Source organism: Tiliqua scincoides, chromosome 3, assembly GCF_035046505.1.
Source record: "Tiliqua scincoides isolate rTilSci1 chromosome 3, rTilSci1.hap2, whole genome shotgun sequence".
Lineage (NCBI taxonomy): Eukaryota > Metazoa > Chordata > Lepidosauria > Squamata > Scincidae > Tiliqua > Tiliqua scincoides.
Genome location: NC_089823.1, coordinates 163,486,458 through 163,512,100, shown reverse-complemented (window position 1 = coordinate 163,512,100; position 25,643 = coordinate 163,486,458). Strand labels below are relative to the sequence as shown.

General features: G+C 43.5%; 2 protein-coding genes and 1 pseudogene across 2 annotated transcripts in view; 2 read left to right on the top strand and 1 right to left on the bottom strand.

Annotated features, from left to right (window-relative positions):
• The window catches only part of CPEB3 (cytoplasmic polyadenylation element binding protein 3), a 93,959-nt gene extending 91,010 nt beyond the window's left edge, over window positions 1-2,949 (bottom strand). Inside the window, exon 1 of the mRNA XM_066620849.1 lies at window positions 2,874-2,949. The gene's annotated coding sequence lies outside the window, so the exon portion shown is untranslated. The remainder of the gene's footprint in view (window positions 1-2,873) is intronic.
• Window positions 2,950-3,289: 340 nt separating this feature from the next.
• MARCHF5 (membrane associated ring-CH-type finger 5) overlaps window positions 3,290-25,643 on the top strand; it is a 39,706-nt gene continuing 17,352 nt past the window's right edge. Inside the window, exons 1-2 of the mRNA XM_066622233.1 lie at window positions 3,290-3,413; window positions 24,736-24,938. Of these exons, the coding sequence (XP_066478330.1) occupies window positions 3,370-3,413; window positions 24,736-24,938 (247 nt within the window). The 5' untranslated portion in view covers window positions 3,290-3,369. The remainder of the gene's footprint in view (window positions 3,414-24,735; window positions 24,939-25,643) is intronic.
• Window positions 25,512-25,631, top strand: LOC136647042 (5S ribosomal RNA; annotated as a pseudogene).

Genomic DNA, 25,643 nt, shown 5'->3' with positions numbered 1-25,643 from the left:
CACTTGTCAGGAGGTAGGTCCAGGATCCACCACTCCTTCGAAGTCAGGGTGGGAATGCTTTCAGTGTGCACATCCCAGAGCTTTTAGGTTGAGGAGGGACCTTAACTGATGGTGCCTTGCCCACAGGCACATGTCCAGTTTGCCCTCCCTTCCAAACACCTTCCAAATCCTAGAGCTGGCAGTAAAGGTAAAGGAAGATGTAGATAAAAGGACTAACAAGGAACAGTCAGAATCATCCATGACTGGTGCTTGAGCACAGGTGACACCAAAGGAAGGCAAGAATCTTCCTGGACAAGTAGCTTGCTTCCCTCTCCCTTGATAATTTGAGGTAGCCTTGTGATTATTTGAAAGAAAACCATTTTTTCCACATACCTACAGTGACATCACTAGGGTTTGTATCACTGGTGTGGGAGGCCATGTATCACCCCCATAATGGATCTCCTCCCATGCAGTGGGTGGGGCAACACCCCAGATGGTGGGCAATGTGATACATCATTGCCCTGCCCCCGCTGGAAACAATATAGATAGTTTAATGTGGTTTGTTTCTCCCTGAGGGACGCCAGTGTATACCTGTACAGTGTATACCTGTACAATATCATCTACCTATATAAATGTATTGGCATATATAAAGAGCAGGTCCTTATGGACCGATTTCCACTTATGCTTAGGATGGAAGCATTGATTTGAAATATTTTCTTTCAGAAATCTATAATGTGGAACAAAACTGCATTACTCTAGAAGTACACTTTTGAGTGTGTCCTTGTTCCATATTTTTTTCTGGTGACACTACTGTTAAGTGCATTCAAGCATATATTGTTCATGCCACCCCTCCTGGGTTGGCTTTAGATCTGCATGCCTCAAGGGATGGAAAGAAGAGGTAACCAGGCCAGAGGGAACCTAAAACATTGGCTCCCATTGGAGCTCAGGACTGCTCTGAGGGTTTTATTACTTTGTTATTGTGTTGTGTTACATTTTATAAGCCACCTTGCACATTTGCTTTGGCATGGAAAAGTTGGGGTACAAATTCTTTGAATAAAATAATAAATGTACTTCTTAAGGTTGTAACCTGGCAACTGTAAGTATATTAGTTCACATGCAGAAAATACATACACACATACATTTTCATATTGGTTAGCATGTAAACAAATTAAAGTCACAAATCACAGAGCTGGAAAGGGCCATTTAGGTCATCTAGTCAAACCCCCTGCTTGAAGGAGGAAAAGTCAGCAACAAGTTTTTATTTTATCTATTTCCAATTTGGAGAACAAAACACTACCAAACATTAGATGGCATGCTTATTTTGTCTGCATTTATAGAATATGCTAGTTCTAAAGGTATCAACCATTAAAAAATCAATTTTCACACCAAAGGAAAAAAGTTAACATGCAACTCTAGTTCTAAATTATATTGTAGAGTCATAGCCAAGCATTAGGTTCAAGAGTACTGTACAAATCTCATATCAGATTGAATTCTCATTCAAGATTATTAGCTCAACCAAATTACAGCCTTAGAGCAGATAAGGAAGAAAATGGTGACAGCATTCTTTAAGTTTTTTTCCCAAACTTTCCAGAAAGCAGGACCACTTTGATTGGTATTGGTTTGCTTTGCTTCAGATATATCATGCTTTAAATGAGAAAAGCATCTGTACATAACAATTCCAGTTTCCACTCATTTAACTGAAAACACACTCTCTCACACAGCTCTCACAAGAGGGATGACCTTATCAGTAGAGGTGTTTGTTTCCAGTGAGTAAGATAGGATTAATTAAGTCTTACTAAACTCAATGGACTTACTTCTGAGTAAAATAAACACCATTTAAAACACCTCCACCTATAAGAGACTGCCCCACTGAAACTCCCTATTGCTCTAAAAATTGTGGGAAGAGGAACAGGGCCACAGCTGATGTTCAGTTTTACACAGCCACAGCTTCAAAGAGAGAGGGAGAAGGCAAAAGTTAGAAGACCCTTGAAAACCTCAATTTCTACACAATATTTCTTCGCTCCGCTCCCCCTTAAGATGGGCTTTTAACTTTTTTCCTCTCTTTGTCACAAAAAAGGCAATGATGGCATCTTTGTGTGCAAAGATGTGCACAGGGAGAATACAAGATAATTCTCCAGTTAGTCTTGTCAAGAATTCACAGGTCTTTAAAAAGACCTTTCTAGGAACTTTTCTGAGGTGGACATGAATAAAAGGAGAGGGAAGAAAACATATTTCTTGCAAATTGAGATGGGGGGCAGTGGGGGTGGGAAGAAATAGGGTCAGCAATTGAATTCAACAGTAACGTCTAAGAATGGGGGAGGATGCCAAAGGACTTTCAGAGCCCAATCCTATGCATGTTAACTCAGCAGCCCCATTATAGTCAATGGAGCTTACTCCCAGGACAGCATGAACAGCAAAGATCCGAATTCTAGGCATGTCTACTCAGAAGTATATCCCATTATAGTGAATGGAGCTTACTCCCAGGAAAGTGTGGCTAGGATGGCAGACAAACAGCCCCGTCCTAGGCATGCCTATTCAGTCCCATTACAGTGAGTGGGGTGTCCACTGTCCACACTGGACACTGTCCATACACTGTCCACACTCCCAGGACAGTGTGGAGAGGATGGCAGACAAAGGGCCCAATCCTCTGCCTGTCTACTCAGAAGTAAGTCCCGTGGTGGCCAATGGAGCTTACTCCCAGGAAAGCGGGGCAGGCGTGCAGCCTGGAGGACTGGAGACTTCCAGCCAGGGGCTTGACCGACGAAGAGCCCGGCTCAGGAGTGACAAGCGGGGACCCCTCGGGGCCGTCCGAGGCGCCTGCGGGGTCTCCTACCACCAGGGGCGGGAAAGGGACCGGAGCGGGAAGCAGCGGCGCCACGGGCGGGGGTGCTGACCTTTCCGCAGCGAGCGCAGCCATCTCGCCGCGTCCCCAACCGAAGGCAACCCCCGCGCGGCTGGTCTAGAGACAACCGTGACACCAGCGCCGTGAGCAGAGGGAGGGGAGGGGCGGGGCGGGTGGGGGGATTTAAATCTACTCAGGGGAGGCAGGAGGGGGAACTACATCTCCCATGGTGCCCTGGGCGCCCTCTGCAGTCCCTCGCTTACAGCGGGTGAGGGAAACCCTGGCGCGGCAGAAGGTCCTCTGTGAGGTAAGAGCTGCGCACGCGCAGTTCCTGGCGCCTCGCTCGGAGGCCGCGGCCTGTTGCTTCCCCTCCCCCTCTGTCTCGGAGGACTGCTACGGCTGGTCCCGTCCAGTGGCGTCGGTTCGCAGCTCCGCCAACGCACTGCCTGAAGCCTCTCGGGGAGCGCTCCCCTCCGCGTGGCCTCGCTCCCAGGCCGGCTCCTGCGCCCGTCGTGGCCGAGCCCCCGGGCTCCCCGCGCCCGCAGAGGATGACGGAGAGGACGGACCTGGTGATGCCACAGACCATGGATAGGTACGAAAAAGAGTCCCCAGGGCTTGGTGAGTGCGGCCGGCCCTGGCGGAAGGGGGTCCGGGCGCTGGAGACGGCGCGTGCCCCGGTGGCCTCCCCACACTTTGCTGGGAGTAAGTCCCGTTGACCATAGTGGAACTTACTTCTGAGTAGGCAGGCATAGGGTGGGGCTGTAAGTGGACAGCCACACAGGTGGGATAAAAGTAAGTGCGGGAACTAGAAGTCATTGTATACCTGCAAAAAAGGAGGGGTAGAAACACACAAGAGGTTCTAGGCCAGCGATTTTCAACCACTGTGCCATGGCACACTGGTGTGCCGCAGACGGTCTGCAGGTGTGCCGTGGGAATTTGGGGGCGGATCATTTGTAAGTAGGGTCACTGGGGGATGCCAGCCCCTGCTGTCAGTGTGGTGTGCCTTGTCAGTTGTCATAAAACTGACGATGTGCCTTGACAGTTTTAGTGCCTTGTCACTGTGCGGTGAGATGAAAAACGTTGAAAATCACTGTTCTGAGGTTGAACTGGCTGTTGTGTCCCTTTCAGGAATTTTGTGAGAATTGTGAGATCTTGGGTTCAAATAACTGTCTTGCTGCATAGCGCCCATTGCTATCAAATGCGCTGTAATGGAAATTGGGTTTGTGTTATGTAATTTACAATCTATAGAAATCATAATGCTGCCTTTGATGTATTGCAGTAAAGATAATTATTCTTGTTTACCCACACTCTTCCCCCCTCCAAGTGTTCACAGTTCTTGGATATGCCATTCAACAAAAAATTAGTGCTCAGCCTGAATTGTAGATGCTTCCACCATGCTTTACATGGGTAATGACTGAGGACCCAATCCTATTCAACTTTTCAGTGCCAATGCAGCTATAATGCAGCCCTGAAGTAAGGGAACAAACTTTCCTTACCTTGAGAAGGCTTTCATGACTGCTCCCCCCCACTGCAGGATGCAGTGTGCATGGCTTTGCATGCATTGCATTGCATTGGCATGGCTGCATCAGTGCTGGAAAGTTAGATAGGATTGGGCCCTGACCTCATGTATGCATCTGGCAAGGGTTATATCATTCAACATGGAACAATGATATTTCTGGGAGATTTGATGCAGGTTGTATGAAATATAGTCAGAAACCAGGGGAGAGTGCATGTATGGTAGCAGCAGAACCTTTTTGTGGCATTTAATTCTACTTTGGAATGTTGATGCTGGCTTGGATCCACAAAATGAGAGAGGAACATAAAGATCTCTCTTTATTCCTCTGGGTTTTTTTTTATAAAGCTTTTGAGTTCACCCTTTTTGAAACCACAGGGAAGAACATACAGTGTAGTCATATAAATTGCAAGAATGCAGAAATGCATAGGTTTGTCTGAACATTTTCAGATCCTGCTAGATCAGTGGTTTTCAACCTTTTTTCTGCTGTGTCCCATACAGTGCAGTTTCCATCTCACAGTGGCTGGCCCTGCCCTTTCTGGCCATGCTGGCCCATAATTTCTGGCCCATCCTCTCATGTAGGACCCTGAGTTGCCTACGTGATTCCATGAGCCAGCTGCGCTATGACCACTGATGTTGGACAGCACAGAAGGCAGTGCAGAGCCAAGAAGGCAGCTCGGAGGCTGTCCAGGCCCTGACTTCTCACACCATACAGGCCCTTCTGCAGGCTTCCTATGGCCGCTGTGACAAGTACAGATCCCGGCCTGCCACTGAGGCTGCCCCTGAACTGGTGCTGCAGCAGCAGGGCCACTCATCAGCCAGCTTCGCACAAGGCCTTCTGAGGTGCTACTTGGACAGCATGTTATGTCACCTTGTCCTTATGTGCCAAGATTTGGCATGCAGGCACCCTACTACTGACAAAGAGTGGCATCCTTGCCACTCCTGCAGTGATGCAAGAACCAGTGGGCAAGCAGGGGTTGGCAACACTTCCCCCAGAACCAAGGTCAAACGGGGACGGTGCACCAAAAGGGGCAGAGCTGGCTACTCTAGTTGCAACCCCTCATAGGAGGCATCATGACCCTCTGGGTTGAAGCACCCAGCACTAGATTATAGTGTAAAACTCCTGAAGAATAAGAAAATCACATAAGTTTAAGAGCTGTAGAAAGAAAAGGATAGATGAAATTTTGGAGGACAATTGTGGGAAGATTCTTGAATTCACAGAAGAATAATTTTAAAGTTGGCACAAGAGTCTTCCATGAGAAAAAGAATTAAGACAGTGATCTTCAACTTCTTTCATGCCATAACCCTGATTAATTAATTAGACTGGGGACCCACTGTTGATCCCACTCCCCTCCTGGGACCTTATTTGCCCACTTCCTGCCCCCCATTATGCCCTCCCAGCACTGTACATTGTAACCACATGTTGATATTGGAGAGAGCAGAAAAAGTTACCATGAAGCTTGGGACTAGTGAAAGGTATTTTAGCACAGTTGCTTAGAACCTCAGCAGGACTGGCACACAGTCACCTGGTACCTGAAGTACCAGTTGCCTCACCCTTTTCCTGGTGGTGTTCTAGTCCAGTGGTCTTCAACCTTTTCCATTCCCATAAGTTGCTGTGACCCCTCAACTGAGGCTTTGTGACCCCATCAGGGTCATGTAACACAATTTAGAGATCCAAAGCCCTTCTGGTAGTGCAAGGAAAACCTTGCACAAGACCTCGTACAACATTAGCTGCATTCTCTAACAAAAACTGATAACAATGAAGTTAGTGAACATGTTATTATGGAAAATTGTACTGAGGGACATTGCAGATAGTTGCTCTGTTCCACAAACTCTTCTTGGCTGTAGCTTTTGCTCAGCATTGATGAAACTCTGCTGTGGTAGGACTGTTCCAGGTATAACCCTGGATTAAACCCTTAGTGTAGAAAGAAGTTTAGAATTTCTAAATCCATTGGTGTGAGAGAGCTAGAGCCCTTTGGCAGACTGATATACTTGCCATTTTTCCTCTCTTCATTGCTGTTGGGGATCTGTGTTTTCTGTTAGGGGTTTGCATTGTTGCACAGACCCCTTCTCTTGCTGTGTGGCATCTCCAAATGCTCCGCAATGAGATCACATGTCAACTATGAAGTTCCAGGTTGTGGAGCTCTGAGCTGATGAAACTTGGCACCCAGCTTAGCAGCAACAGCCTGAACCACACAGCTTAGCGTTAACAGTGCTTAGGGTGCTTTGTTGGGTGGGAGGGAGGTGCAGTAGCAGTGGGACTATTGAGAAAATTAGTGGGGTAGTTAGGGATGATTATTGGTTTGGGTGTGGATGTGGTAGGATGCGGGTGTTTAATATGTGTACTGTGCATGATTTTGGGGGGGGCCTCTGCCAGGACAATGTGATGAGAGGCACGGGGAGGGCATGGCAGTGCTGCTATTGGAAGGGTGACAGACTGTAGGAGATATGATTGCGTGGGTGTCTGTGGATGTTCCACAGGTATCCGTTGGTTCTGTTTTTTGAATTTTCAGCCTGTATTGCCTGAGGAAGTGGACAGGATCCTTGGAGTAGGAGGCTGTTTATCTGCTCACTTGGTCCTTGCCCTGCTTGGCTTTGTAAGATCTGCTGGGGGGGGGGAAGGGACCTGGCTGAGTAGGTGGGGAGGATACTTAATATATCCCTTGAGGAGGGGGTGCTGTCAAGGACCTTGAAAATGGCAATGGTGCATCCCTCCTGAAAAAGACCTCCCTGGAGTTGGACAATTTCCAGCTTGTTTCAAACCTTTTTTTGTGCAAGTTGATTGAATTCAGTGGTGGCATCTTAGCTCTGCAGAGGGCTGAATGAAATGGATCCCTTTCGATCTGGCTCCTGGGCAGATGGCCAGCACCAGGGAATAGCCTGGGGTAGTGCGTCCCTGTTGGTCCTACAAAATCTCTCAGTAGCTTTCAGTGTCGTTGACCGTGGTATCTTTCTGATGTGGTTGGCTGGTTTGGGGATTAGAGGCACTGTTTTGCAGTGGTTCTGCACCTTCCTAGCTGACAGGTCCCAAAGAGTGGTGCTGGGGGATGCCTTTTTGGCACCTTGGCTTGTGTATGGAGTGCTGCAGGAATCTGTTTTATTCTCCATTCTAATTTCTATATGAAACAGCTGGGAGAGGTAATCTGGAGATTTGGAGCAGGATACCACCAGTGTGCGGATGATACCCAGCTATATCTTTGCTTTTCACCTACTGGGGAGGTTATTTTGGGTTTTTAGCACTCCTGGAAACAGTTGGGAACTGGATGTGGATTAGCAGACCAAAATTAAACCTGGGCAAAAGTGTTCCTCTTGGTCCATAAATCCACAATGCCTGTTCTGAATGGGGTTGCACTCCCTCTGCAGGATTGTTCTTATTGTGGCTTTTATTGCTGCTGCTTTTACTGAGGACTCTTGAGTCCACTCCTCCTCCCAGGGTTGGCTTGAGATTTGCATGCCCTGAGGTGACTAAAGAAGAAGAGGTGTCCAGGCCAGAGTCTTTAACACTAGGCCAACCATTTTCAACCTTTTTTCAGCTCATGGCACACTGACACGGCACTAAAATTGTCAAGGCACACTACCAGTTTTACTTACATTACATTACTACATTACAATTAATTTTTAATTAATATAATTAATACAATTAAATCATTACATGACAAAAACTCACAAGAAGCTTGGAGAAGAAAGTATATGTGATTCTAAAGGAGGAAAAATGTTTTGAAGTAGGGTGATTAAAGTTGTTGTTCAAGTGTTATGCTAGAAAGTATTTGGCAAAGAGAAGTCAGATTGAGTACATAGTGGAGAAATGTGGGGTGAGGGGCAATGAAGAGACATGATTGAAACATGTGCAGGATTCAGCTGGATTGGGGGGAAGAGAGAGAACTTGAGGCAAGTGATTCTGGACCTTTGGAAGGTGGGGATGAGTGAGGGGAGGGACAGTAAGAGAGGTGCTAACTGCGATTATGAGATTTGGGGAAGAATGTACCTTTAGGAGGGAGGGGGGCGGGGGAGAAGAGAAGTGCCAATTGCCTGCTCCTATATTTGAGAAAAAAGTGTGTGACCAAAAGCCCAATTCTATCCATGTTTTCTCAGAAGTAGCCCCCATTGTAGTCAATGGGGCTTACTCCCAGGTAAGTGTGGGTAGGATTGTGACCCAACACCCTTCCTCTAAAAGGTAAAAGGCAACACAGGTAGGGTCACTTTGGGGAGATGCAGGCAAACTGTGACAAGGAAAAGGAACTTTCAAGGACCCTTTTAGCCAGCCAATTCTTACCTTGGTGGCCTCAGCAGACTCACTGGCTTTCTACTTGCTTGCCTGCTTCTGGCTCCCTCATTCTAACTCACTCCTCCAGCCTTCTCCAGCTGCCCAATCAGCATGCAGGGCAGGCAACAATCACCTTAATACCCAATCCTAGGCATGTCTACTCAGAAGTAAACCCCATAATAGTCAAGGGGGTTACTCCCAAGTAAATGAGGATAGGGTTGCAACCTTCATCTTGCTCAGCAGCAGGAGATGCAAAGCAGCTGCGACCAGCCCCTTCGCTGGCTGCTCCTTTTTCTTAGGCTGAGGGTCAAAGCAGGTGCTTCTCCCACGCATGCGGCTATTGCTTGTCTCCTCTGGCTCCCTGTCACACCTGAGGCAGCCTCGCAACAAACCAGTGTGCCGCAGCACAGTGGTTGAAAACTGCTGCAGTAGGCTATAACACTAGCTACCGTGGAGTTTGGCACTGCCTTGAGAGTTTTATTATTTTGTTGTGTTTTGTGAGTATTTTGTAAGCATTTTGGGCATTTGCTTTGGCATAAGAACATAAGAACAGCCCCACTGGATCAGGCCGTAGGCCCATCTAGTCCAGCTTCCTGTATCTCACAGCGGCCCACCAAATGCCCCAGGGAGCACACCAGATAACAAGAGACCTCATCCTGGTGCCCTCCCCTGCATCTGGCATTCTGACATAACCCATTTCTAAAATCAGGAGGTTGCGCATACACATCATGGCTTGTACCCCATAATGGATTTTTCCTCCAGAAACTTGTCCAATCCCCTTTTAAAGGCGTCTAGGCTAGACGCCAGCACCACATCCTGTGGCAAGGAGTTCTAAGGTTCCCTGGTTCTGGTATTCCCTGGTCCCCTGGTTCTGGTATTATGTGAGAGTGTAAAGAGCATCTCCCTATCCACTCTGTCCATTCCCTGCATAATTTTGTATGTCTCAATCATGTCCCCCCTCAGGCGTCTCTTTTCTAGGCTGAAGAGGCCCAAACGCCGTAGCCTTTCCTCATAAGGAAGGTGCCCCAGCCCCGTAATCATCTTAGTCGCTCTCTTTTGCACCTTTTCCATTTCCACTATGTCTTTTTTGAGATGCGGCGACCAGAACTGGACACAATACTCCATGATTCCTCCCCCCCCCCCCCCACTGAATACAGCACGTATTCTTGTCTTGTTAGCTAAGGTGCCACATGGCTATTCTGGGTCCCTTTGGGGAGAAGGGCGGGATAAAAATAAAGTTTTATTATTATTATTATTATTGCAACAGATTTAAACACAGTTAAGAACATAAGAACAGCCCCACTGGATCAGGCCATAGGCCCATCTAGTCCACATTCCTGTATCTCACAGCGGCCCACCAAATGCCCCAGGGAGCACACCAGATAACAAGAGACCTCATCTTGGTGCCCTCCCTTGCATCTGGCATTTTGACATAACCCATTTCTAAAATCAGGAGGTTGTGCATACACATCATGGCTTGTACCCCATAATGGATTTTTCCTCCAGAAACTTGTCCAATTCTCTTTTAAAGGCTAGACGCCAGCACCACATCCTGTGGCAAGGAGTTCCACAGACCGACCACACGCTGAGTAAAGAAATATTTTCTTTTGTCTGTCCTAACCCACCCAACACTCAATTTTAGTGGATGTCCCCTGGTTCTGGTATTATGTGAGAGTGTAAAGAGCATCTCCCTATCCACTCTGTCCATCCCCTGCATAATTTTGTATGTCTCAATCATGTCCCCCCTCAGGTGTCTCTTCGAGGCTGAAGAGGCCCAAACGCCATAGCTTTTCCACATAAGGAAGGTGCCCCAGCCCAGTAATCATCTTAGTCGCTCTCTTTTGCACCTTTTCCATTTCCACTACGTCTTTTTTGAGATGCGGCAACCAGAACTGGACACAATACTCCAGGTGTGGCCTTACCATAGATTTGTACAATGGCATTATAATACTAGCCGTTTTGTTCTCAATACCCTTCCTAATGATCCCAAGCATAGAATTGGCCTTCTTCACTGCCGCCGCACATTGGGTCGATACTTTCATCGACCTGTCCACCACCACCCCAAGATCTCTCTCCTGATCTGTCACAGACAGCTCAGAACCCATCAGCCTATATGTGAAGTTTTGATTTTTTGCCCCAATGTGCATGACTTTACACTTACTGACATTGAAGCGCATCTGCCATTTTGCTGCCCATTCTGCCAGTCTGGAGAGATCCTTCTGGAGCTCCTCACAATCACTTCTGGTCTTTACCACTTGGAAAAGTTTGGTGTCATCTGCAAACTTAGCCACTTCACTGCTCAACCCTGTTTCCAGGTCATTTATGAAGAGGTTGAAAAGCACTGGTCCCAGGACAGATCCTTGTGGCACACCACTTTTCACCTCTCTCCATTGTGAAAATTGCCCATTGACACCCACTCTCTGCTTCCTGGCCTCCAACCAGTTCTCAATCCACGAGAGGACCTGTCCTCTAATTCCCTGACTGTGGAGTTTTTTCAGTAGCCTTTGGTGAGGGACCGTGTCAAACGCCTTCTGAAAGTCCAGATATATAATGTCCACGGGTTCTCCTGCATCCACACGCCTGTTGACCTTTTCAAAGAATTCTATAAGGTTGGTGAGGCAAGACTTACCCTTACAGAAGCCATGCTGACTCTCCCTCAGCAAGGCCTGTTCGTCTGTGTGTTTTGAGATCCTATCTTTGATGAGGCATTCCACCATCTTACCCGGTATGGATGTTAGGCTGACCGGCCTATAGTTTCCCAGGTCCCCCCTCTTTCCCTTTTTAAAAATAGGCGTGACATTTGCTATCCTCCAATCTTCTGGCACCATGGCCGTTTTGAGGGACAAGTTGCATACCTTAGTCAAGAGATCTGCAACTTCATTCTTCAATTCCTTAATAACCCTTGGGTGGATGCCATCAGGGCCCGGTGACTTATTGATCTTTAATTTATCAATGAGGTCTGAAACATCTTCTCTTTTAACCTCTATCTGACTTAACTCCTCAGTCAGGAGGGGCCGTTCGGGCAGCGGTATCTGCCCGAGGTCTTCTGCCGTGAAGACAGATGCAAAGAACTCATTTAATTTCTCTGCCATCTCTAAGTCTCCTTTTATCTCCCCTTTCCCTCCCTCACCATCCAGAGGGCCAACCGCTTCTCTGGCGGGTTTCCTGCTTCTAACATATTTGAAGAAGCTTTTATTATTCCCCTTAATGTTGCCGGCCATGCGTTCCTCATAGTCTTGCTTGGCCTCCAGTATCACCTTCTTACATTTTTTTTGCCACAGTTTATGTTCCTTTTTATTCTCCTCATTAGGGCAAGACTTCCATTTACGGAAGGAAGCTTTCTTGCCCTTCACAGCCTCTCTAACTTGGCTGGTTAGCCATGCGGGCACCCTCCTGGATTTAGTGGAACCCTTCTTTCTTTGCGGTATACACCTCTGCTGGGCCTCTATTACTGTTGTTTTAAGCAGCCTCCATGCACTCTGGAGAGATTGGACTCTTTTTACCCTCCCTTTCAACCTCCATCTAACCAGCCTCCTCATTTGAGGGAAGTCCGCCCGTCGGAAGTCCAGGGTTTTTGTTAGAGATTTGCCTGGTATTCTTCCCCCAACGTGCACGGCAAAACGGATCGCAGCATGATCACTGTTCCCCAATGGCTCAGTAACATTTACATCTCTAACCAGGTCCTGTGTACCGCATAATATTAAATCCAGAGTCACCTGTCCTCTGGTGGGCTCCGTGACTAGCTGATCTAAGCCACAGTCATTTAGCACGTCAAGAAATCCGGTTTCCTTATCGTGACCAGAACACAAATTGACCCAGTCAGTATGAGGATAATTGAAGTCCCCCATGATTACAACCCTGTCCCTCCTTGTCACCTCCCTGATCTGTTTCCTCATTTCAAGGTCCCCATCCGATTTCTGGTCTGGAGGACGATAGCACGCCCCCAGTATTACATCGCTGCACAAGCCTGGTAATTTAACCCACAGAGATTCTATGGTGGAGTCGGACCCACCTTCAATCTCTACTTTGCTGGATTCTATCCCTTCCTTAACATAAACGGCCACCCCACCTCCAACACGCCCCTGCCTGTCCCTCCTGTAGAGTTTATAGCCCGGGATTGCAGTATCCCACTGATTCTCTGCATTCCACCAGGTTTCTGTTATGCCCACTATGTCAATATTTTCCCTTGTCACCAGACATTCCAGTTCTCCCACCTTTGCTCATAGACTTCGGGCATTCGCATAAAAGCATTTATACACGGAATGCCCCAGGATGGGCTGCTTATTCGCTCCTTTGTCCCCGCAAAGGGAGATTAATTAAAAAAAATAATACTCCCTGATGATAATGCGTCTCTGAGGAGTTGGGCAGTGGTTTTTTGCACCCATGCTTCCTGAGATCCTTTTCACTGGAGGGCATGAGAAGTGAGCCTGAGGTGTTCTGCCTGAAAAAGTTTGTACTTTATGGATGAGCTACTACTCTTCTGGTTTGAGAATGCAGATGGTGTTGGTATTTTTGATAAGGCCCATTATGTTGTGCCACCTTCTGAATCCATTTACATCCTCTGATTTTAGAATATGTTTCCCATGTTGTTAAGATTATTTATATACTGCTTTTCAGTGAAAAGTTAGAAAGTGGTTATTTTGCAGTGCAAGTGAAAAGATTGTTTTCCATTGGAAAAGGTACTGTGACAGTTAGGCTAAAAGCAGAATGTGAAGTTCGCAGAAACTAGTGGCACATAACTTTTGTTAATGGGTGAATTTCTAAATCATAGTTAAAAACAGTGAAGATACATGGGTGTGTTGGCTGCAGGACGGTGGGCCTAACATAGTGTGGGAAAACCGGAAGTGCCCTTCTAGGACCTCCGGAGGCCTTTCTGAAGCTCGTGGAGGCTGCATGCGGCCCCCACAGGCCTCAGAAAGGCTTCCCAAAAGCCTAAGAAGGCCCTCAAAAGCATCAGAAGTCAAAACCGGAAGTCACCTTACAATGCATTTGGGGACCTATCTGAGGCTGTGGAGGCCGCATGCAGCCTCCATGAGCAGCCATTTTCAACCACTGTTCCATGGCACATTGTTGTGCCGCGAGTGGTCCACAGGTATGCCACAGGAATTTGGGGGAAGGTCATTTATTAGTAGGGCCATTGGGAGATGTGAACCCCCACTGGCAGCATGGTGTGCCTTGTCATTTGTCAAAAACCTGGTGGTGTGCCTTGACCATTTTAGTGCCTTGTCCGTTTGCCTTGAGATTAAAAAAGGTTGAAAATCACTGTTCATGAGGCTCAGAAAGGCCTCCGTAAATCCTTTAAGGCCATCCTTGTGGATTACAAGGGTTCACCTGTAGTAATTACCATTTTCAGGCAAAACAGAGGAACTCCATAGGCTTTTCTGAGGCCTGTGGAGGATGGATGCAACCTCCATGGGCCTTATAAGAGCCTCCGGAGGTGGTGTCCAGAGCAGAGCTCTGATCACTTTTGGGAGGGTTCAGGTGGGGCCAAGTCTACTCAACAGGGGTCCGGGGACCCATGTTGAGCCAGATCTGTGCATGAAAATTCTGCAGATAAACATGCTTCACCTGTATTTGTGACTTCCTAGATTAGGGGTGCCCAAACCCCGGCCCTGGGGCCACTTGTGGCCGTCGAGGTCTCCCAATGCGGCCCTCAGGGAGCCCCCAGTCCCCAATGAGCCTCTGGCCCTCCGAAGATTTGTTGGAGCTTGCACTGGCCCGACACAACTGCTTTCAGCGTGACGGTGACTGTTTGATCTCTTGAGTGAGCTGTGGGATGAGGGCTCCCTCCACTGCTTGCTGTTTCACATCTGTGATGCAACAGTGGCAGCGAAGGAAAGGCTAGCCTTGCTTTGTGCCAGGCTTTTTATAGGCCTTGAGCTATTCCAAGACCTTCATTCATTCATATAAGTTCATCTTTAATATATTCATTTATGGAAACTTATGTAAATTTGTTCAAATTTTAAATGTAAATTAATTCTTTTTTTCACCGGCCCCTGACACAGTGTCAGAAGGATGATGTGGCCTTCCTGCCAAAAACTTTGGACACCCCTGTTCTAGATCAACACTAAACTGGCATCTTATGTTGCCTATTGTAGGTTGAGAGATACAAGTGCAGAATCTCCATCAGAAAATAGTCTATTTGTGTTTTAGGCATATTGCAGCCTCTGAACAAAGGAAGCTGCACTTAAGAGTTTTGCCAAGAATTTAGCTTGTCTTTTGAAGACAGTAGATAAGCAGTTAATTGTTTCTGCTCCTCAAAGACCAAAAGCAAGTCCCACACTTCTGATACACTTGCCTCATATTCAACAGTACTGGAGATTATAGATAGATGTAATTGGATCATAGTATTGGATTATTGTATAGTCAGGGTTAAACTACAATTTTTTGGGCTAGAAGTATGGTCTTGGTGGTTTGACCTGATAGAGGTCTTGAAAGTGAGTGGTATTCAAGGGTTTTGAAGCTATACTGTAAGCCAAATATTTATTTGTTTTTATCATAATAGCAGTGAAGTTGGCTGTAGCTACCGTAGTTCAACCCTCAGATTGCATAAAAGGATTTGTGTTCCTTTGCCGTTCCAGAATGTTTGTATTTCTGTGAATTCTATGTTGCATCAGTGTAATATAAAATAATTCCATTATAGATGCTGTAACAAAACATTTGTTACAAACTGGATGAAAGCATCACTCTTTACACATGGAATTCTGTTGAAATTATAAGGCAACATACCTCAGATTCCAGAAGGATTTCCTTCCACTAATCCTTAGGAGGTGTGCAGTGTTACAGAAGCTTTATATTGATTGATATCTAAATGGTAAGCCATTTAGAGACCAGCCATGACAGTTTTAGACATACAGTACCTACCGTAATTAATACAAATTCCTTTTTTAAAATTGCAAATCGTTCTAAAAATTGGATTGCTTTGCAAAAAATGCCGGTCTGAAAAAATATAAGTGACTATTTTGACTTGAAATAGTCAACAAAATAAATTGTCTGTAAAATGTCAAGTTTTAAAATTAGAATATATGTTGCTTAGGTTTCCAATTTTCATCATGGTTACAGAAGTCCATACATGAACATCAAGTAATAGAATTTGAAAGTAGCCCATTCATAGTGTTCTGAGTTCAGTGTATCTTCTGATGAGTCACCCAGATGTTGAAACTGAATGTTACAGAACTACATCTACATGCATTTGTAAATAGACAGTTTTTTAAAAGTAACAACTAGCGGAATTGGGCAAGAGGGTTTCGGAAACTTGAACATATTACAATATCAGACTGAAGAATTGAAGTGGCCTGCACTGTATCCAGCTCAGGATAGGAAGTGATTGTGGTGCAATTCAGAGCAAGGGGATATTTATCCCCTTGACCCGAACAATGCCCCAGCCACCCTATAGGGTTTCTCAGATCTGTGCCATCGAAATCACTGGCGCAAATCCAAGCAGCCTTGGTGTAACACTGCCTGAGGGGAACGCTGAGTAAACGCTGCCTCATGCTGGGGAGTTAGGATCCAACCTTAGTTGCCAAGGCTGATCCCACCCTTCCTCCCAGTCCCGTTCTGTCCACTGGATTGCCAGATATTTTTCAGGTTGATATTCAGCTTGATATTTTTCAGATTTTCTTTTTCTCTTTTCATCTTACAAAAAGCTGGCATTGAGTTTTTGAAAGCACAGAAAACTATGCGTTTTGATTAAACTGATTTTTCAAGTGTGTTGCCTGTTAAAATACTGAATTTTCCCAAATGAGGTGTGTCCATCTAAGTGTGCTTGGTTAACAGTAAGTAAAACAAAGAAAAAAAACTAGAGCATTGATGTTTATACTCTGCGATATAAATTGAAATTATATGTTTCACCAACATATCTTGAACAGGAATAAAAATCCTGGAGTGAGCATCTTTGTAATCTCAAGGTAGTGGTCTCTTATCTACATTTACAGACAGGACTTCTACCTGCAGTGAATGAGATGGTTTTGGTTTGGCAATGGAATTTTCTCATTTTTGAGTAATTCAGTGTTACTCCATGTAAGTAGTCTTCCTGAGACTATGTGGCCTTGTATACACTATGTGGCCTTGTGTACACCATGGCTCTTTTGCTTGGTTCTGACAATAATTTATGCCATCTGTAATTGAACATGGCAGCTGATTAATTGATGAGAATTTACCTGAAGCATATATCCTGCTTAAAGAGACTGAAAATAAGTGAGGCCAATTTCTGCTGTGTATACAGTATAGCCTCTTTGTGTGTGTAGCAGGTTTGGATTTGTATCTGTGCATTCTTATGGAAGCTTACTGAATTTCCTGGCATATGTAATTGTTCTATTCTGCTGTTGCTCAGTGGTTGCATGATGTATTTGCTTCTTCCTCTTGAAGAGAGAAGGAACTAGAGTCATGTACATAAAGGAATGTGTTTCATAGTTCCACCCCAGCAGTCTTGCTGAACCTGTGTAACCTGTTCCTGCCATGGCATTAAATGACAGAGTGCAAGCCTCATTTCCTCTCTTTGAGGAACCTCTTCTAATATTCTTTGAAAGCTGCAATAAATACATTACTTATGAAAAAGGTTAGCTAGCATGTGAAGACCTGAACCATATGTTATGCTTTTGGCCCATCGTAACATCTGCTAGCTAAAATTTTACTTACATTAAAGATGAGTTAGAGGGATTATACCCTGTTAATGTAGAAGTCAAAATACGAAACCTTACAGTAACTAATGTGGTGACTATTTTACTTTTTGGTTGATGCTTATGTAAATTTTGAACTTTGAGCTTCAGGAAGGGACTGTGACTCAAGTTGTATTGTTTGCAAATGACTTGGAGACGATCCTTCTGATAATCATCTTAAGTTAATAAATTTATTTCACAAATTGTGAAACTAACTCAAATATTAACCCAAGGAAGCAACATTGTGTTCAGTGAAGTAAAGTGTGAATAGAGTCTTTAACCCAGCTCTGCTGGGTGCAGTACAGTATGCATGAGGTAATACTGGCTTTGTGTTCTTTTTAAGCTTCTCAGGTTTACATGGCTACAGATATTTTATTAATGTATAGTATACTATTTACTTCTATTGAAAATACTCAAAATGGGAGAAGAAGTCACAGATAAACCTTTCAACAAAGGCCTATCTAGAAGGAAAGATGATGGCAAAAGGCCATTGGAGAGGAAACATGACAGGCCTCCCTTAGTGGGGAGTTTCAGGGCACAACTACTAAGAAAGCACTCATGTCCTAAATTGTTTCAGGTCCCATTCCCATGATCCAACCACATGCAATGTACAAATATGTAAATTGTCTTTATATTTCTGAAATCTTTTTTTCGGCTGAGAAAGCTTGATTACCCAATGGCATGAAAAGTTTTTAAATTAAAAATAAATAAAAAATAAAAAGCCTTCCTAGGATGAAAACCCTGAGATTCTTGATTTCTGTTAAAATAAATGTTTATTTAAAAAATTAAATTAAACTGTTAATAGTTTTGAGAGAAACAATGCATTAATTGTTCTCAGTGAAGAGATAATGAGTATGATTAATAAATAAGGAAATGTGTGCCAGCTTCCCCTGTCATTCTCCTTGTAAGATTATTGGTGGATAATAAATGAAAATCTATATACTGTATGTTTATACACACAAACACACAGCCCAGTGTGAGAGTATCTTTTTAAGCAGAGATTGTACATACCTAAAACTAGTATTATACACTAATATTATTCAGGTTTCTATTAAGAGATATCTTTTATGTTTTAAAAAGTACTATGAAGCATATGTTTGCTTCATTAAAAGAATAATCTGGCTGTGTTTCTTTGGTTCTCAAAGGAATAATAAAGTATTTTTAAGCACATGTAGCCACATAGGGCTTAGTGACTGAGTATCAGTTTTGCAATTTCAGGAATTAATTGCAGTTCATAGAAGAAGAAAATAAAATGTTTAAACTTTTTACATAATCGGTGCACAAACCTTATAGCACATAGTGTTTGGATTTTGTGTGTGTGTGTGTGTGTGTGTGTGTGTGTGTGTGTGTGAGAGAGAGAGAGAGAGAGAGAGAGAGAGAGAGATCTGCTTCCTACAGGGAGGATTATTTTCAGAATAAAAACATTTTTCCCCACCTTTGTTTTTCTTTGGAAATACCAACAAAATGAGAAGCACTATAATGTATGTAGATGGAGAAGCCTTGCTGATTAGCATGGTTGAATTAGAGGCAGAGAATGACAAGGCACAAAATTCTATCCTAGTGCTGCTATTCGATAAGGAGGCTTTGTAGAGTCTTTAAACATAACCAAGATTAAGTACTTACACAACTTTAAAAACACCCCTTTATATACATAGGACCATTTGTAATTTGCTTAAGGGCAGGTATGCATTTCTAGACTATAATTAAATATATACCCTTAGTATTAGTTTGGACTATCTGGATACGTGTCTTGTGAAATATGTCCAATAATAGCTCTGTTTTGGTTTAGAACAAGTTCTTTCCTCAGCTACAAAAGAGCGACTACTGTGGAGACTTACCATCCAAGAACTATATTGTATGTATTTGGAGAAAAGTTGTACATTATTGGATTGGATCCAAGCCCTCTCTTGCAAGGCTTTGAAAGGTTCTGCAACACCTCCACCCTCCGCCAAAAAATGAGACTTCGCAACTCCATTGGAGTCATGACCCACAGGTTAAAGAACACTACTATTTGGAAAGACTTAATTTAGTAAATATCTGTTCCGCCATCAGTCTTCATATACAATTGAGATGCTGCTACTGCTAAAACTCCCCTCATTTCTTTGCAGGTAATATTTGTAAAATATTGAAATAATACAGGAATTTAAGAAAAGGGCAATACAGATATCTCCTAGATGTTTTGACCTTACTGAATCATTGTGAAGAGTATCAGTGTTGTTAAGGTACTTCTGTAACATCTGAAATTTGCCACATGTGTAATCTTGGACACCTTGATTCCTCAAAGAATCAGAACAGGTGGTATTAAAAAAGTGAAGCCAATACAAAACCCTGTCAACCAAAACTTGGGGCACAAAGTGGCAGCTGGCACTCTGCTATATAGAAATGTCCTGGCCATATTGAAATACACAGATGGGGTAGGTCATCCTTCCATACTTGAAACAACTTTAGGTTGGCGGAAGAAGATTTTGAAGTTGTGGCTAGGAACGTAAATTAAAAAATGGAGCACTCTGTGTGCAACATAATAGGGGTGAAATAGCTCTGCCTTCAGACATCATCCCAGTCCTTGGTTTTGTATGAGGATGATTTCCAGTCTAGGCTGGGAGCAGAATAAAATTTGTACTTGTATAATATTTATTTTACTGTAAACAATTTGTGATAGGAATCCTTGCAATGAATCTTGCATAAACGTAAAGTCATATTTTCAGCACTGAAATAATTCAGTTGGCATCCTTCAGTCTTGGAAGACCATGGTATCGTGCTCTGAATAGTGGTTCTGGAACAGTGTCCTCTCCAGTGCGCGAAGCCTGGGTAAAGTAGATATGGAGGATAGACTGTTACCCATGCAGCAAATCCCCCCTCTCCACGTTGCTGAAATGGTCCAATGGAAAGGCAGAAACCAATACGGTTGGTTCCAGCGGCGTCGCAGGAGTTGCCAGAATGTGACTGTGTTCAGCCATGAACTGCCTCAGGGACTCCGGCTCCGGATTTTGCCTCGAGGTTGACTCCTGAAGCCTTTTCCATAACTGAATGTAGCCACAAGGCAGTGGAGGTTTGGGATCAGAGTTTTCCTTCTCTTAGATGAACTGCCTTCCCAGGCTGACAAGTCCTATCTACCCGGTGGCTGTTTAGTCACCTCTTAAGACAGGTACAGCCAAACTGAGGGCCTGTTCTTATCCCCAGCCCCCAGGGGTTACTGAAATAATAAGCTTGTTAGATAGGTTTAAGAACAGAAAGAACATGTTTGTACTCCTTGATTTGATTTATAGAGCTAGTAAGGAGAAAGGCTTGAGTTTTCAGAGTCTGTGCTTTGTTTGACCTAGCCACTCATTTCTATTTTAGGTTGTTCTCTGACTAGTGACCTGATTCTGTACTGGGATCAAGGCAATGTTTTATTCAGTAGAAGAAAATGGAAAATCTGGCAAGAACCAAGATCTTTGTGTCAGTAGTTTTATTTAGCTCTTTCATCTGTAGCTACTGTCAATAGCAAGATAAAGCTGATGACAGAAAACAAGGGATTTGCTATTCATTATTCATAACTTGCTAAAGACTTAAGAATATAAAAGATATCATGTGATTCTTTTTGTAGGCCATCCATTGTTTAAAGTATAGTTGTTGATTAAGAAAGATGAACATTGTCTAAAGTAAGTATATGTTGATTTGTTGCTGTATAAAAAATGAATTTTGAAAATTTCAATGGGGTTCTAAGGGTAGCATTCCAGCTCTTGCTTTTGGGCATTGTATTTGCATAAGGGACTCTGTAAGAACTCCCTGTACAGATGTAGTGCTTCTTCTGTTTATAGGGAGAGCACCTGACTGCAGAAGTACTAGTCAGGACCATTGTATTTGTTATAAAGCCTAGTATATGTCATGTTTTGAACTTCAAAGTGTAGCATTTAATGACTAACTCAAGAGTGTTGTTTTGCAATATTGTATTGTCAGTTTATTCTTTAAATCATCTGAATGAACTTTAGATATCAGGTTACACCAAGATATTCCACAGCTTCATTTGAGTGGCCCAGTTTTTCAGTTTTGCCCTAATTAACGGTTCTGAAGTCATCATCAAACTTATTGTAACTTGAACAAGCTCTGGAAGATGTCATAACATCCTCCTTCTGGATAAAAGAGTTGAGCACCTTCTGCTTGTTTTTACATTTACAGGTCCAACCTGTAACACAAATTTTTTATATGATTTGACTCAACAGGAATGGCCACTGCAAATGAGAAGAAAAGTGCTGATCCCCGGAGAAGGGGGAAAATGCATCCCTTTAAAATGCTTTTCTTACTGTTGTAGAGATTTGTATGTCAGCATGATGAGAAGGGCCCTTTAAATTAAAGGAAAACAGTCCTTTACGATAGTTAGAGAGAGGGCAGCCAGCTGACAATCCATCAATCATTCTATCTCTTAGCGGACCCCCTCCCTTCCCCCTGAACACATGAAAGAAAGATAATCCTTTCTAAGTGCCTGGAGAGAGACTGATTGTTGAATTGTCATCTTAATTATTCTATCTTAACATCACAAAGGTCAGCAAGGCTGTTATTAAATCACTGGAGCAAAGGGGCTTTGTTTTTCAAATTGATTTGCTATAGTGGGATTTTTGCCATCCAGTGAGTTCTGGGAATGGAACCCTCCGAAAAATGAGACTCAACCTGTACTGGTTTGAGGTCATTTTTGGCTTCAAAGATTCTCTAGCCACCTCAAACTTCCTATCAAGATACTCACTATAACAGATAATGCATTGGGCGCTATGTTCTCTCTAGTTGCTTTGTGGTTTGCCTTTTTTTGTCTAAATATTCCTGTTCACTTTATTAAAAAAATGAAATAAATATCTCTTGTATGTCATAGGTGTTTTTAGGTAGGGAATATGTTGGGATATCAATTGATCTTTTGGTCTTCTACTATTTGTAGTATGAACTAGAGCAAGGGTGGGCAAACCCCGGCCTGGGGAATATTTGTGGTCCTTGGGGACCCTCAATCTGGCCCTCAGGGGGCCCCCATTCTCCAGTGAGCTTCTGGCTCATCAGGGGGCTGTTGACGCCCACTCTGGCCAGCGACTGCTGGTCGCAAGCTTTGGGCCGAGTTACAGCAAGGCCTTTTATAATCTCCATGTGTTTTCTGCTTTCTCTGGGCATTATTTTAACCCTCCCCCCCATTGCCTCTGAACAATTTATCTTCCCATGTGTTTCTTGCTTGGTCTGTATGTTTTCACTGCACAAAAGGTGTGTGGCAAGCAGTTCATAGTTCTCCTGTGGTTCTACATGCCTGTATTATAGTTCTCATGTGTATTATAAATAAGCTCAGTAAAAATCCATTCATTCATATAAGTATCCATTTATGTAAATTTATTCAAATTTGAAATGTAAATTAATTCTTTTTTTCTCATCCCCAACACACTGTCAGAGAGATGATGTGGCCCTCCTGCCAAAATGACTCAAGTCAGTGCCTGAGTCATCAATGCAGGTAACTCAAGTCTGCACATGTCAACAAAAGACTCAGACTTGAGTCACCTATCTTGGGTTCCCATCCCTGGTCCATCACAGGTTACAAGCTAAGACTGGTATGTGCAACCTCCTGGTTTTAGAAGTAGGCTACTTCAGAATGCCACATGCAAGGGAGTGGAAATAGGATGCAGGCATCTTGTTTTTTTGTGTATTCTCTGAGGCATCTCATTGGCCACTGAAGCTGGGTTAGATGGGCCTTTGGCCTGATTCAGCTGGGCTGCTCTTATTTTCCTATATGTTGTTTGGGGTTTTGTGTTAGATCCAGGGGCTGGCAGTTGTCAAAGGTGCTAGAATCCAGGAAATGCCATCCTGTGTCTCACCAGGATTATCCACAGAGCCCATTTGGATGATCTTGATTTTGTATTTCCTATTTTTATGCTCTCTGAAATCAACTGGGTTGTGTAATCTCAAATTATGAGTTTTATGATGCCAACAACCAAAATCATGAATATTTATTTTCCATATAATGGAAAAAACATTGTTTTGCTCAGTAACTACCAATCTTCTCTTCTGAAAAGTTCTGGGTGCTTCCAACTTGATCCTACCCATGTTTATTTGGAAATAAATCAAAATTTGTGCAATGGGGTTTACTTCTGTAAAAACGTGCATAGGATTGCAGTCTTAGCCTTCAGGTAGGTGATCTTGCATGTCACTAGACAAAAACCTCTGTCTTGTTTCTAAACCGACGTTCTGCAGCACAAAAGATGTGGGTTGCATGACCATTATTTCAGTCTTCAAATTTATGGGGCTTGTATGTTCACTAACTTTGTCAAAGAATTTTTGTGATAACTACTAAATTACTGAGATGTAATGTTCAGAAAAATCAGTGACTTTAAAAGTTACTAAAGGGTTCAATCCTATCCAACTTTCCAGTGCAGATTCAGCTGTGCCAACAGGATGCGTATTTCATCATGCAGTGTGGGGGGGGGGCAGTCCTGGAGGCCTCCTCAGCACTACATTGTGGTTACCTTGGCACTGGAAAGTTGGATAGGATTGGGCAATAAGCTATTTATAGTTTATGTTCACAATATAGTTTTTTTAAAATACCATTATTCAGGCATGAATAATGCAGAAAATTCAGGTCTGGCTGCAGAAAGAAAAGGAAAACCAAAACAGCCTGACATGGGCTGAGGATGATCAGTAGTTCCCAGAAACCATGGGATAATGAGTTGTTAATTGGAATCAAACAACAACAGAACAGAGAGGTAGTGGGAGGGGTGCTTGTTTGCACCAATCGAGGAGATGGCTGTTAATTGCAGGGGTGGGGGGACCTCAAAATCCTCCCCTCGTGTGAGTGGATATGCTGTTCTAGAAATGCTAATTGAGAATCAACCCATTATTTTCTAAGGTGTATAATCTGAGAGTTAAGGCAAATTTTCACTATTTAGAAATAAAAATGGATCATATTGAATTTTGGTGCATTTAACTTAGGCATTTGGACTTAGGAATGCAGCTTTAAGATCTATCTTTTCTAAAATTGACATTACAAATAAAAATTAGTCTGAATACAGGTATAACCTAATTATCCACGGATTTTTTTACCTGTGGTTTTATCTCAACGCGATGAGAAGGGCCCTTTAAATTAAAGGAAAAAGGTCTAACAGTAGCCTCATTTATGCAAGAGAGGGCAGCCAGCTGGCAGTCATTCTCTCTCCAGACCCTTAAACAACTTCACTCCAAGGCAAGTGTCCTCTCCCTTCCCTCTGAGCACATGAAAGAAAGATAATCACTTTGCATTCCTTCCCTGAGCTGTACTCTGGGTGAAGGGATGGGTTGGTTGCTGGCTTGGAGTGAAACCTTTCTAAGCACCTGGAGAGAGACTGATTGATGGATTGTCAGCCTAATGATTGTCTTACATCACAGAGGTCAGCAAGACTGTTTTTAAATCATGGAACACTTGCAAATAAGGATACTCGACCTGGCAGATGTGGCTTTCTGAAGTGTGATTTTTTTGTTTGTTTGTTTTTTGCTCAACTTACAGGAGTTGCTGGGTGTGTTTTGCCACTGATGAGGATGACAGAACAGCAGAATGGGTGAGACCATGCAGGTGCAGAGGCTCTACAAAGTGGGTTCACCAATCTTGTTTACAGCGCTGGGTAGATGAAAAACAGAGAGGGAACAGCACTGCTCGAGTTGCCTGTCCTCAGTGCAATGCAGAATACTTAATAGTATTTCCAAAACCAGGTAAGATATACATTTAAGATAAAGAAAGTAACTTTTTTTATTATTTCATGTGTCATCTATGACAGTTCCAGGAGGGCGGAAAGGTTAGGTATATTATGTTGGTTGTATTTTGCTGTTTCCTTAACACTTAATATACATTTCCAGAATAATTAACATTTGACAGAGAATGTTTATTAGACAAACAAGCATAACAGACCAAAATGCCAACATAACAGCCGGCATGTTAATACCATATGGTCTTGTACATACAGAGTCTGCATAAATAGGCCAGATTCATTTAATCTTCCTCTTTTTTGAGTTGAAAGGATTGCGCATACCAGTCCTATGCACATTTGACTCTGTGTATTTGACATCCATATTAGTGTGTTTTCAAATAAATATGGTGTGGTGGAGGTGCTTCTACTTCTTTATCATTTGTATTGGTTCCTGTCCATATGAATGTGTGTACTCTTCTATTGGGTTTGTTACACAAATGACATGGCTCAAACAACTAAAGTGCTAGGTTGCTGCATTTGTGCTTTATGGTAAACATACAGTACATAGGATTTCATTTAGCTTGATTTAAAACAAAATTTAAGCAGCAACTGTTACCCTGCACATGCCCAATCTCGTCTGATCTTGGAAGCTAAGCAGGGTCAGGCCTGGTTAGTACTTGGATGGGAAACCACCTGGGAATACCAGGTGCTGTAGGCTTATACCATAGTC